General features: G+C 40.1%; 1 protein-coding gene across 15 annotated transcripts in view; it reads right to left on the bottom strand.

Moving 5' to 3' along the window:
* The window catches only part of LOC109485464 (zinc finger MIZ domain-containing protein 1-like), a 133,998-nt gene that overhangs the window by 48,163 nt on the left and 73,411 nt on the right, over nucleotides 1–12,424 (bottom strand). For all 15 annotated transcript variants that reach the window (XM_019789067.1, XM_019789077.1, XM_019789074.1 and 12 more), the window contains one exon: nucleotides 6,106–6,211. In XM_019789067.1, coding sequence (XP_019644626.1) covers nucleotides 6,106–6,211 — 106 coding nt within the window. The remainder of the gene's footprint in view (nucleotides 1–6,105; nucleotides 6,212–12,424) is intronic.

Genomic DNA, 12,424 nt, shown 5'->3' with positions numbered 1-12,424 from the left:
ACCTCAATTACTAACTTCAAATAACCACAAGTATGAAATTCCAGGCAGTTATCATTACATAATTATAAAATTTTCTCATTAATTATGCAAATTAAGTCATTATTAGCATAATCAACATCTTCCTGTGTTTCTCTCGTTGTCAATTACCAATGTCACAAGCTTCAATTGTCCTATCATGGAATGCAGCTGATTTATAGAATTTCCCCATAAATTATGCAAATTCATCCATATTTGCATAATAGTCACATAATTATATTAAGCATCACGTAAGCTACCTACATACCAAAAATCACGACGATCCGTCAACCGGTTCTTGAGTTATCCCCTTTTGAATATTTTCAAGAATTTATCCCTGCAGTTCCAGAGCAAGCCGCTAGGGGGCCTAAACTCACGTCACTTCTTTCCCAGCACAAGAGCTACCTACCATCTAAATTTCATCACCGTAGCATGTCTAGATCATGAGATATCAAAACCGGAAGTTCAGCTGCAGTACCATAACAAGCCGCTAGGGGGTCCAAAATCTAATCATTTTGAGGTCTCATCAAGACCTACCCACCTACCAAGTATCAAGACAATCCATCAAGGCCTTCTCAAGTTATCGTGTTTACAGACAGACAGACAGACAGACACACACACACACACACACATACACGAACGCCCCTGAAAACATAACCTTCTTGGCGAAGGTAAAAATGTGCAAGATCTATCTAAAAGAAGTTTACAAAATTCACAATTCCTCCCCATTTTCACTTCAAACTGATAAGTGTTAGATGACAAGGCCCCATCTACGTGCAATACAAAATGTGCAGCACTGGAGACACCTGTGACTTATCAGTCAATTTGAATACGACTTATAGTTAAACATCATGCAAGTCCCAGCTTACGCCTCTGATACAGCCTACGCCTATAATACAGCCTACGCCTATGATACAGCCTACACCACTGACTGATACAGCCTACGCCACAGATACAGCCTACGCTTGTCTCTGATACGGCATCCTGCGCCTAGACACACGACATCTGATACAGATACAGCTTGGCACAGGCACGTGGCTCTTCATGTGACAAAGCGCCCAGTCTTGCCGTGGCCCTGAATCACACATGTTTATCCACCAGCCTGCCAGGCAGACAGTGGATCTGTCCCACAGAACTGGTTCCAAGGACAGTCTCCATTCCCTGACATTGACAACAATTAGCACTTTTGACCGTGGACAGATTTTTTTCCACAGATAACATACAAGCGTTTGGTTTCTTACCAAAAATATCACTTTGGCCACACTAAAATCTAGAAAGATACTTAAAAAAATATTAAGAACAGACAGAGGAAGGTTGACCTCCAGAGGATAGTGCAAAAATATTGACATGATTTTTATTTTCCAGTAAAACGTTTACACAAATAATGTTGATTGGCATCTTAACATGTTGTATCTCTCTGATAAAGACAAAGAAAACCTACGAAAATGGAACATGAAGAAGTGTCCATTACTGTTACCTGGCATTCAGCCAAAATTCAGAGGCACTATCCTGACAAACTTCCCTGGGGAGTGACAGGTACCAAGTCATCAGCTAATGTTTGAATTATCTTATCTCCTATCTTCCTGAAGGTTTCCCATCATTTAAAAGGGTGGAATGACTCTTTCGTCTATAAGCTTTAGCTCTAGTGTAATGGCATTTTGAACTAGTTTGAAGGTGCTAATTTGATGTCACAATAACTCCAGTCTCTGCATTCAATAAAAGAGTTTGAACCCCTCAAAATCGTTCCTGTGAGACAAAATTGAATTCTACACATTTTGATGATGAAATGCTAATTTTGGGACATATTTTTACTGTGAAATCTAGAATTTCACAGATGTTAACAGGTCCTATCCTAGCTACTGTATCACATTTCTGTGAAATCACAAGTGCTGCCAGATTAGCCTTGGGAAAGAGTTTTTTTCTTAACCAGGTCGTTGACCTAGGTTACACCCTTGGGAAGGTTAGGGTTTTGTCTGGGGAAGTTGTTTCCTTGGCCAAGCCATATATTAAAGCCTGATGGAAAGTTCTTGATGGCAGTGAAGTCTTTGCTATACAACAGAAGATTTGAGTATGACATAACCTGGCCACTAGGAATATAGGCAGCACCTTCCCAGAACAAATCACGCCTGTTCGAAACCCGTTGTGTATTGTGCATATCATTTTTGCATTAAGTCTTGTTCAATGTCATTTTCCCATATTTAAGGATGACATGTATCAGAAAACTACTTAACAATGGGCAAACATCCAGTTCTGTGCTACATAAAAGGATATATCAGTTTAATTCTGGCAATGCCTTGAAAGGTTAATTTTTTTCAGAAACTCAAACTGTACCCCTACTTGGACATCTTCATTTTTCATAGAGGAAAAAGAGGAAAACTACTCTGTGAAATGCTAAGATTCTAGTTACATCAAAAAACCAAGGGCATGGCAATCCTAGGGAACCTGAAAAATTTTGAAATCTTGACCCTGTCTGAAATGCTATTTTCTGCATTTTGAATTTGAGTAGCAAATTTCGCTGGTAGACTATGCTAAGTTTAATGACACCTCTTCCTCTACCTTTACACACCAAATTTTGTCTGTCATGAGCAGCAAAATTCCGTCAAATGACAGAAAGCCGGACACTGTATGTACATTTTTGAGCCACGCGGCATCTGCCCGTTGGAACTGTCCCCCCCTCCCAACAGCCTCTTTATTGCCACCGCTCTTTAGCCACAGATGACTCGATCAATAATAAGTATTGATTGACGAGACTTATGACATTAAGTAAACCATACTGTCTGCAGTGGGCCCAGGGAACCAGACATCTGTCCTGCATCAGAATTGACCTGATTCGCAGCGTGACAACGTTCCAAGAGAGAGTGCGCAGCCTCCTAGATGCAACCTGTTTATGAATATAGGTTGCCAAAGCCTCCTAGATGTAACCTCACACACAGTTTATGATTATGAATACAGAATTTCTTGTATGCAACTTGAGGTTGTCTGAAAAATATTTTTGGGAGCAAAATCATTTTACAATTTGCTTTCATACTCATAGCCAAATATTCTTCCTTGCGTCGTGAAGATACTGTAACTCAATTTAATTGCGTGGATTCATGAACTCAATTTTGCACTTGGAGGGTTTTTTCTCAGTTCACAGTGAAAACAATACAAAAACACATATTTGTGGTGCCATGATTTTGCAGTTAAACTTAAAGGGCACCACAAAAATGGCAAACACAACACAAGAAGGAATATTTAAAGATTTACATTGCATTGTACAGTAGTTGCAAAATGACAGAGCAGGTCTAAATGACAGCCAGGAAATATAACAGGTAGCTTTCAGTAACTTCTCAAATACCCAGTTTGCCCAGAGTACAACAGTTTTACTGTGGAGGATGAAAAAGTATTCCGAAGAATCACGACATAACGTCCTTCTGCATCACCAAACCTCTTCCCTTATCTTCTGTAATCTGCAGACAGCCAAGCACAATGTGGAGGTGTTCTTCTTCAGACTAAACCCCTGGGAAGGTGTAAGCCTCATCCTCACAGTTCTGGATGCTTGATGAAATATGCAGTGGCTTACTACAATGGGATTGTGAGGTGTTTACACATAAGCGAGTACATCACTCAGGAACAAGGCAGATGGCACCTACATGTACGCTGCTTCCAGACATTTGAAAGTGTGTAGCGACGTTATAGTTTCCTGCTTTAGAATATACTAGCCGCGTTTCTCCCAGATTGCAAGATCAGTAGCTTATGTTCGAGTCCACCTGTTGGATTTCTAAATGTAGTTTATGCCACTGTTAGAAGTCGTAGTGTTTAAAGATATCTGTATAGCCGGCATAACCACCTTTTGCCATAACATACCAGCTACGTAGGCCCGCAACGTGGCAGCAACTGGCTATATTACAATGAATGACCTATTACACCTGACCTTTGCACATCTAACTATAAACGTCATTTAAAGTTAAACGTCATCTAGTGATGATGACCCTACTGTACTTGGTGGCAGGGAGTTCCACTCTATGGCAAATGAGGACCCTGCAAGCCCTGTACCACATTCAAAAGAATGACCATTTTTTTTTTGCATTTCTTGAAAGGAGTAGGAATATACTCTGGTATCTTTCTGGTCCAAAACATACCATATGAATATCCAAGAAGGTGCCACACTTGGTAAAATCTTCAATAACAGAATATTCTTGAACTAAGATCGTGTTGATCCTTCTAAAGAAAAACTCACAGAACTGATTTGTATGAGATCAATAGAGTTTGGTTATACATTTGTAAATACTGTATAAATAACTCTAGCTTGCATATTTCTACAGTGAAACTCCAAGATAATAGATAGGCTTAGAATTTTACTGCTCAATACGTACACGGTGATACAAAGTTTCAGATCAAACATGACTTTGAAAAATCAAGCTGGAAACAAAGTCACAAAAGAAGAGACATGCAGAATGTACCTGTTCACCGGGCATGAAAAAAACGACCTACATACACTAATCTTTCCTGCACACTCAACTGTAACAAGTTCTATTTACAGTACAGTACACAACTTTGGTTCAATAGCAACAATGACAATAGTAGATGCATGTTAAAGCAAACAACACCTGAAGTTATATTACTCGTCTAGGTACATCATTTCTGATACACACAAAACAAACACAACCTACCTTGTCACCTCCATGCTCGTGCTAATGAATGGCTAATTGTGGTGTTTCGGGGGACCACACCCATAAGAAACCTGTGAGGCAGCTTCTAATCTGTACCCCGCTTTACCTGCCTAATTATTCAATTAACCTCATTTCACCACAAACTGGTTCTACCAACTCAGACTGTCTCAAAACGTGGCCAACACAATCTGTTAATCATTGTTTGAAACTGTCCTGCCTCTAGCAGAGGCACACACGGGGTGTTTCTGACACGACTCATCTTTCCAGGTGGATAAACGCAAATGTTGTAAGGAAAATTATCATCGAAATATCATCTTTCCAATTAAAAACTCACGGCAGATCTTCAGATAATTGGAATAATTATAGAGCTTCTTGTAGACGGTTCTCTGGAGACCAATTCTTGGTCATCCAAAATGAGCTACTCTAATTGGAGACGTCAACGTGTGTGTGACTGTTTCTTCAATGTATTAGTTTGATGATCTGGATGTATATCTAAGATTTGTAGCCAATTCACAAAAGGCTGAAACAAAATATCTTTTGTTTCAGCCTTACCCATAAAATTTGGCTTACATCAATTTGAACTGAAGTACAAATCTACAAGTGTTTGACACTTGTTTCTCTTTTTTTTAAGATTTAGGTTTGTGTTTCAAATTTGTTTGTCATGAAATACTTGATTATACTTGACATATTTGATTTTACAATAAATCTATGTGACATTTTTTTGGTTAGCGTAACACGTATATCAATGTTTGGTAATTGTTAGCAATTGTGTAGGTACCAAACCTACTTGTGATGTCTTTATGTATACATATTGGTACTTTGTACTGTGTACATATGTCAGGAAATCATTCATGCCTATAGGGTGACCTATTTATTATGAAGAATTACAAAGTGCGTCCTTCCATCATAGACTCGATTTGCACAAAACTTCATAGTACAAAACCTGTGCACGCATGGCCTGCTTTGACGTATGTCACGAACATTTGTTCACGTCGTTTGTTACCGTGAGGGCTGGTGTACGATCTGAATGATATTTGACGTACACAATTTTCATACGCTTGCATGCATACCCAGTTTTCGTATAATCAGGATTGGGTTATACCATCTTGTCAGCACTTTGAAAATTATTCACTTGTTTATGTCAGACACTGAATTATCCTTTCAGATTTTGGAATGACAAAGAAACGGTTAAAAACCCCAAATCGATTTTAGGACAGTACAAATATGTACTGAAGACGAAAATGTGCTCAGAAATTACAGTAAATGTCAACATCAGACAGATTTCCCCACTCAGAATATTTTTTTGTTTTGCTGCACTGAAATTGCATCAATTCATTTACTTGAGGGTTCTGCTGAGGTTGCATTTTTGTACCAAATCTCTATTATGTATAGGCTACTACATTGTATAGTTGATTAGAGAATGCAGTTAGCTGCTTACCTGCCGATTTGGGTGAGAATTTGTCGCGATGCGCCGCACATACTGCCAGCAGTCGGTAACCAAGGTCCAGGTCATACCCTTGCTGTGCCGCTACTCTACTGACCACCTGAGACAAACACACAAACATCAAAACAAACCGTTAAACCCAGACATACAACTACATGTATGTTAATATACCAGGGCTCGAAATACTGTGTGTAGAAAAAAATTGGAGATGTGCAGGTGTGTCTGATGTCTACCTGTATCTAACCTGCATCAGTCCATGTACAATTTTTCTGGTGAGATACCTCATAAAACATTAAATGTCTTTTAAGATGTATCTCGAATGTAACATTAATTTTCATAATTCTGCTGGGTCCCCAAGACTACCACATCAAAAAATGATACATGTTTATGTGTGGTCTTAGGGTACCTGTCTGAATTATGAGAGTCAACATTACTTAAATGTTAATCTTAATCTAAAAATTAAATTTCCTTGAGAGAATGATTTTTATGTTGGTAGAATCGTTCAGTAAGAGGAGAATGGTGTGTGTTTGGTGCAAGTGCATTTGTGTAAGTTGATCAAATAATAGGCACTATCAATGTTGTTAAAAATAATCAGAAAATGTGTTTGTGTACATTGATTGAATGATAGTTAATACTATCAATGTTGTTGAAAATATCAGAAAATATATCTTGGTGTCTGTTATAAAGGTTAGACATCCAAATACCAACATTTAGTGACCCTGAAGAAGCGTGATGAATTGTCATTTAATATTTTGTGTCACATTGTCTTAAAATTAAAGAAATCTGTTAGAGGATTCTGGATTTACCCTGGTCACACATCAGTGGATCCAGCAAGTGAAAACACAGCGTACTTGCCAAGCCGTCTTGGCACAGGTAAAGTTGTGGGTACACAGGGTTTTTCTTGGACTACAAGATGGACTACAGAAGTGCAAATACACAACCACTCACTGTTGCCTCTGTGCCAAGCTTGCGCAAAGTGTAACTCTCAGGTAAAATAAACACAGTGAGCAGGGATAGAAACCTAAGCTATTTGCTACCTAAAGAACATTCTGGAAGTATCAACCAGACATGCCTGGAATACTTGAGGCCCAAGATTTGGGTGGGCAGGACAAAAACACCAGACAACACAAGCTGCGAGACCAGAGGATCATGTGTCAGGGGAGAAACCTGTTACAAGAGGGTCTGTATGGGGGAATCCTGGCAATGCTTTACGGTAAATTTAGGAGGGATGCCGACACTTAACGGTAAAGCCAGGAAGGCTGACAATGCTTAATGGTAAATTAAGTTGTTCTACAAACAACTGTGGATGCACTGATATGTGGTTTTAGTGGACACTCTTACAATAGGGACCTGGGAGAGACGTTTCTTTCCAGCAGTGTGTAACTGTAAAATAAAGTGGCACAAGGTTTGTCTCTTTCTCACAGAAGGTTAAAGCTCAAGATAAAATATACACTTTCTTCACATGATCCCAAACTGTACCTGTGCCAGATTTACGCCACGGTACACGATTGCCAAAGAAAGTATTTTCAGGATATTCTAGGAACGGCCGTTTTGAGGGAAAATATTTTTATCTCTATTATTGGTATATATCTCTAGCTTGTTGGAACCATTTCAAACTGACAGTTTTCCAGAATCTTATAAACCGGTTTTGGGTTGTGAAAACCGGTTTCATGCAGTACAAGGATATAGGAGAGTCTTTCCAAATCATTATCAAAATGTCTGTTCAATACTTTTCCTAAACACTGCAAAACCTATTGAAATCTATAAATAGGAGAGTAAGTGATATTTTTTTTGGCTTCCAGTTATCACTTGATGATCACCAGCTCTTCCACTTTGCTTTCAAAACAACTCATTATCGGACTCAAGATTTCAAAAGCGATGTACACTGGCAATGAAACGTGAGATCGTTTGTAGAAAACAGTGGCATACTATTACATCCCAAACTGTGGATAGTCAATTCCTCTTCTGATGACAACCCATTGAAATCCTACTACACATCTCTTGAACTGAAAATGTTACTATTTTTATAAGCTAAGTGGAGATCATAACACTTTCTCCACACTCAGTGGTTATAAAAATATGTACAGATGTATTGGGTATCTCAAGGGCTGTTATATGCCACGAAGAATCACTCACTATCACTATCACAATCACTCACAAGAATAGCATATTAGTAAAAACAGCTGGTTTGAATATGAGTTTGCAAATGCTACAGCATGATCTGTGTACCAAACCAGGGAAAGCAAAACCACAGAGGCTAGATTTTTGTATTAAGTAATACCTTTAGTTGGGATAAAACAGAAACTACGCAAAGTACGGGAGGTTCGGGCATCAAACCTCTGCACATAAAAGAACCCAACACACTTATATTATCATCAGTGAGTGACGGTGAGTTATTATTGATAAGAGGAGGGATAACCCAGTATGCTTGGCTAAATGTGCTGGCCAAAAAAGCATCATGTCTCCACAGAATAATCTTCAAGCCAATCTTTCTGTGGCAAGTCAGTATCTATTGGCCTGAGGAGTGTCCATTAGCCACTGTAGGATATACTTGGATATTATCCCATCCAAAGAGATTGGCCTAGAAACCTGAACCTACATGTACATGTATGTGGTGTTTAGCCTGCCATTTTTGTCATATAAGTACAAATTTAAATTCTCGGTTGATACCATTGAGAGCTTCCAGGCTCAGAGAAACTGCGCCGCATGCCTGCGAAGCTGGTGTGTTACGCCGAAAGGTGGTTATACTGGCTATACAGATACAGGAACAGGTGCTATGAATGTTTGCCCCCTAGCAGTCTTTTATATAAACTGCAGCTACTATTTTTCTTGTTTAGACGTTTGATTGTCATCATCTCCCCTCCACTTTGTTGATGTGACTGAATGATTACAGTGAACATGGTGACATCTTCATTTCCAATGCACATCTGGCAATGTGACCCACTTAGTCTGAAGATAAATTGTCGTAACCTGCTCATTAGCAAGTAATATTGTGGCCTTGGTTGTCTCACAAATGTCAATGCATTATCTGCCACAACTGAACATAGCAATTGGTGAGGGGAACCAAAAAGGAATTATCTTCTTTTCAAAGTCATTTTGGTACTGAAATGCACACCTCAAACAGTCAACTGAAAGTCAGGTCTTTCATGCTACATAGTACATGAATGAATGAATTGAATGTGGGCATGGTGGCCTTGAAAAGGTGCACTTAGGTGCACCTGTTCCACCATGCCCTCCATGTATATTATGTATGTGGTTAAGTGTAATAAATAAATAAATAAATAAAAAATAAATAAATGAAGAAGTTTTTTTATGTCACAGGGGACCAAGGTAAAGGGGGGCATGCATGCCCTTTTTCGTAGGGCGTAATCAGGCTTTTTTAGTCTTCGTAATCTGTAGGCAGCCTCCCTAAAAATCAACATAATTCATAATAGAACATTAGCTGCAAATCTTAAAGTCATAATCAGCTCTGAGACTTTAACGTAATTCGTAATTGGCGGCGAAAATTTTGCGTAATTCGTAATCACTACCCCCCATGCAGGCCCTCGTAAAGTGGTCTTCTTGGACACATTGCCTTCCTCTTGAATGTGGAAAAAAATCTTGGACTGTAAAAGTTGGTTGTTACGCCAGGTAAGGTAACCAGGATAGCACCCAGGCTACTTTTAAATGCTTTATTCCTGCCAAAATCCTATCATGTTACTTCAGGGCTGAGAATATGAAGACATGGCTTTTTTCTCCCCAAGTGCAAATCATATCCAGATACACCTGTCAGTCACCTAGTGACCAAGCTTGGTCAGCGTCCAACAAAAAATCCCCTGTTGTGTGCAATTTTACGAGAGAGGGTACACTAGCAAAGATAATGGTGATAATGATTTCCCTAGTCACCGATTACCCTCCTACACTCAGATATGGCTGGCCTGTCCTCCTCTTCTCACAATACTCGTATAGTTTGGCGTGCAAAACTTCACCAAACTCTCTTCATTGGCATGAAGCTTTCAGTAACCACAAGCCACGCCCACTTATGCTACCCTGGCCAATCAGAGATGGCGATGTGGGTGTGGCAACAAATGGATTGGCAGTTTTGCAAGCAAGAGGAGAGAGGCCAGGCAGAGCTGGTGCCAATGGGCAATACAATGTATAATGGCTGAATAGGGGATTCATTACCTTTACACTTTTATTGCTCGGGCATTACTTTTCAGACCTTTTACAATAAGAAGAGGACGGTCCTAGCTGGAAGAATTTGCTGCCTATATTTAGATGTTACCAGTAGTTACCATTCAAATGTTGCATCCAAAAGACTGTTTTCTATTAAGAACTGCTGGCATTCAAACAATTCTTTCACATGTGTTGAACAGGTGTGCTGGCGTACAGTCAGGGAAACATCCCCCAAAATCTTACTTTAAACCTGGTGGGGCTAATTACAGAATAAATCCATTTTTAGCTCTGGAAATTGGAGATTGCAGAATACTGATGCAGTGTCTTCTAACCGTCTTTGGATGGGGATCCTGATGAGAGAAATTTTTGTTACCATGGTAACAGAAGGGTCGGAGCAAAACAGGTGTTTTTTGACCAGCATTAATGGGTATTAGCTTTCTGTACACACACCCCAATCCGAGAATTCAGCACAATTTCCACCCCCTCAGCTATACCTTTCCTCAATCCTATCCACAAGACCTCATCACCCCAAAGTTTAACTTTCTCTCCCACTCTTGATGGACTTCTTATAGCCACCGGCTCTTTACTAAATGGAGTCTAGTTTTCTCCTGGGGGTGCTCTGTCCGCCATAAATACAAACTCACAGTCCCGCAATCATTTTCAACCATACTTGCAATAATAACACGGGTGGAGGCAGGGAGGAATGCCGGTCTCCCCGCGGTCCTATCCCTGCTAACTACACACTAACAGCCACCAAATAAGGCAGAAGGGCAGGCAGGGTGACGCCAGTGGGCCTGGAAAATATTCTCTGTTATGGTTGGTGGAATCAAAACAAGGTGGAACATTTCACTTGGAGGGAGGCGTAGGATTACATGCTGAATGGTAGGGCAAAGCCAGCAATATGTAATAGCTCAGCGCAGCTCCACTGTTTCTGCTGACTGGGTCCATTTGTTATAGGGCAGATCAGTTGGTGGATTTTGAATAAAACTGTGGGGACACTCCCTGCATTTCTGGTTACATGATATTCGAGACATGCACCGAGAGCTTCATTCTGATTGGTTACTAGACGTGATGATTGGCAGGTGAACTTCTTATCAGATGATACCTCTGGTCACTATCAAAGTTCCAACAATATGGCTAATTTTTTTAATTTTTTGTTGGTAATAAATTTTCCTGGCCCTTCATTGAAATATATACTGTATATTACTTTTTATGGTATGGTAAATATCTACATGTGTTATTTTAAATGACTCTTGGTTACCTGTACCATTGTAAGTTGTTGCATTGCCAATACAGCTGATATATCTTAAAATCTTTCTTTCTCAACCTTCACCACAATTTTGGTTGCTTGTTTCAAATTATAGGCTGGTCCCAGCTATTTACAGAGAAATAAAGAGACTCATCACCAGGGCTTTAGCCAGCTCGAAATTTTTTACCGTCAACCCCAGGTCAACCCAATTCGCGAAAAAAAATACCGTCAACGCGAAAAAAAATCCGTCAATGATTACTTTTAAAGAATGTCTTTCACGATCCGGTGATCGACATCACGCCCTCCCGCACACTTAATGCATTCGGTGTTCTAAATACCCGTCAAGATTGCAGAATAAAAAAACTACACAATCTGCAATTTTGCAGAATGAAAAAAACTACAGTTCTCACAAGGAGACAACACGCAATGAACAATCCGCTATGCCCTTTGTTTTGATCCGCTCAAATCCCGCCGCGATTCAAGCCGCGGCCATGCAAATGAACCTACTCATGACGTCACAGCCTCCGATTTCCACCGAGCCGGCCCCGAGCGCTGACCGACAGCGGGCGATGTGGCTCAGATCTCCGACGATTTCCTTATTTAGAGCGTTCGGAAGACTTCGGGTAGCAACAAATGGCCGACATGTACATGATTTTACTTGTCAGCTTCGCTTCTCAACCGAAATGAGGAAGTTACAGCTCCTTTGCGGACTTTAGCGGCCATGAAGTTGACTTGGGGAAGCGCTGAGACGTGATTTCGCTACGGCATAGGGTATTTTGCCGCGGAGGGAGTTACGTGGCCGGCAAAAACTCGCGTGTCAGCGATCCTCCAGAAATCTTTATGCTGCCGCTCAAGTCTTCGCGCGAAGGAGGTCTGACGAAGTTTTAGATTAAATAAGGCCACATTGTG

This window comes from Branchiostoma belcheri, unplaced genomic scaffold (assembly GCF_001625305.1).
Source record: "Branchiostoma belcheri isolate BF01 breed outbred unplaced genomic scaffold, Haploidv18h27 scaffold76, whole genome shotgun sequence".
Taxonomy (NCBI): domain Eukaryota; kingdom Metazoa; phylum Chordata; class Leptocardii; order Amphioxiformes; family Branchiostomatidae; genus Branchiostoma; species Branchiostoma belcheri.
The sequence above is the reverse complement of the archived record's forward strand: the minus strand, read 5'-3'. Positions and strand labels throughout refer to the sequence as shown.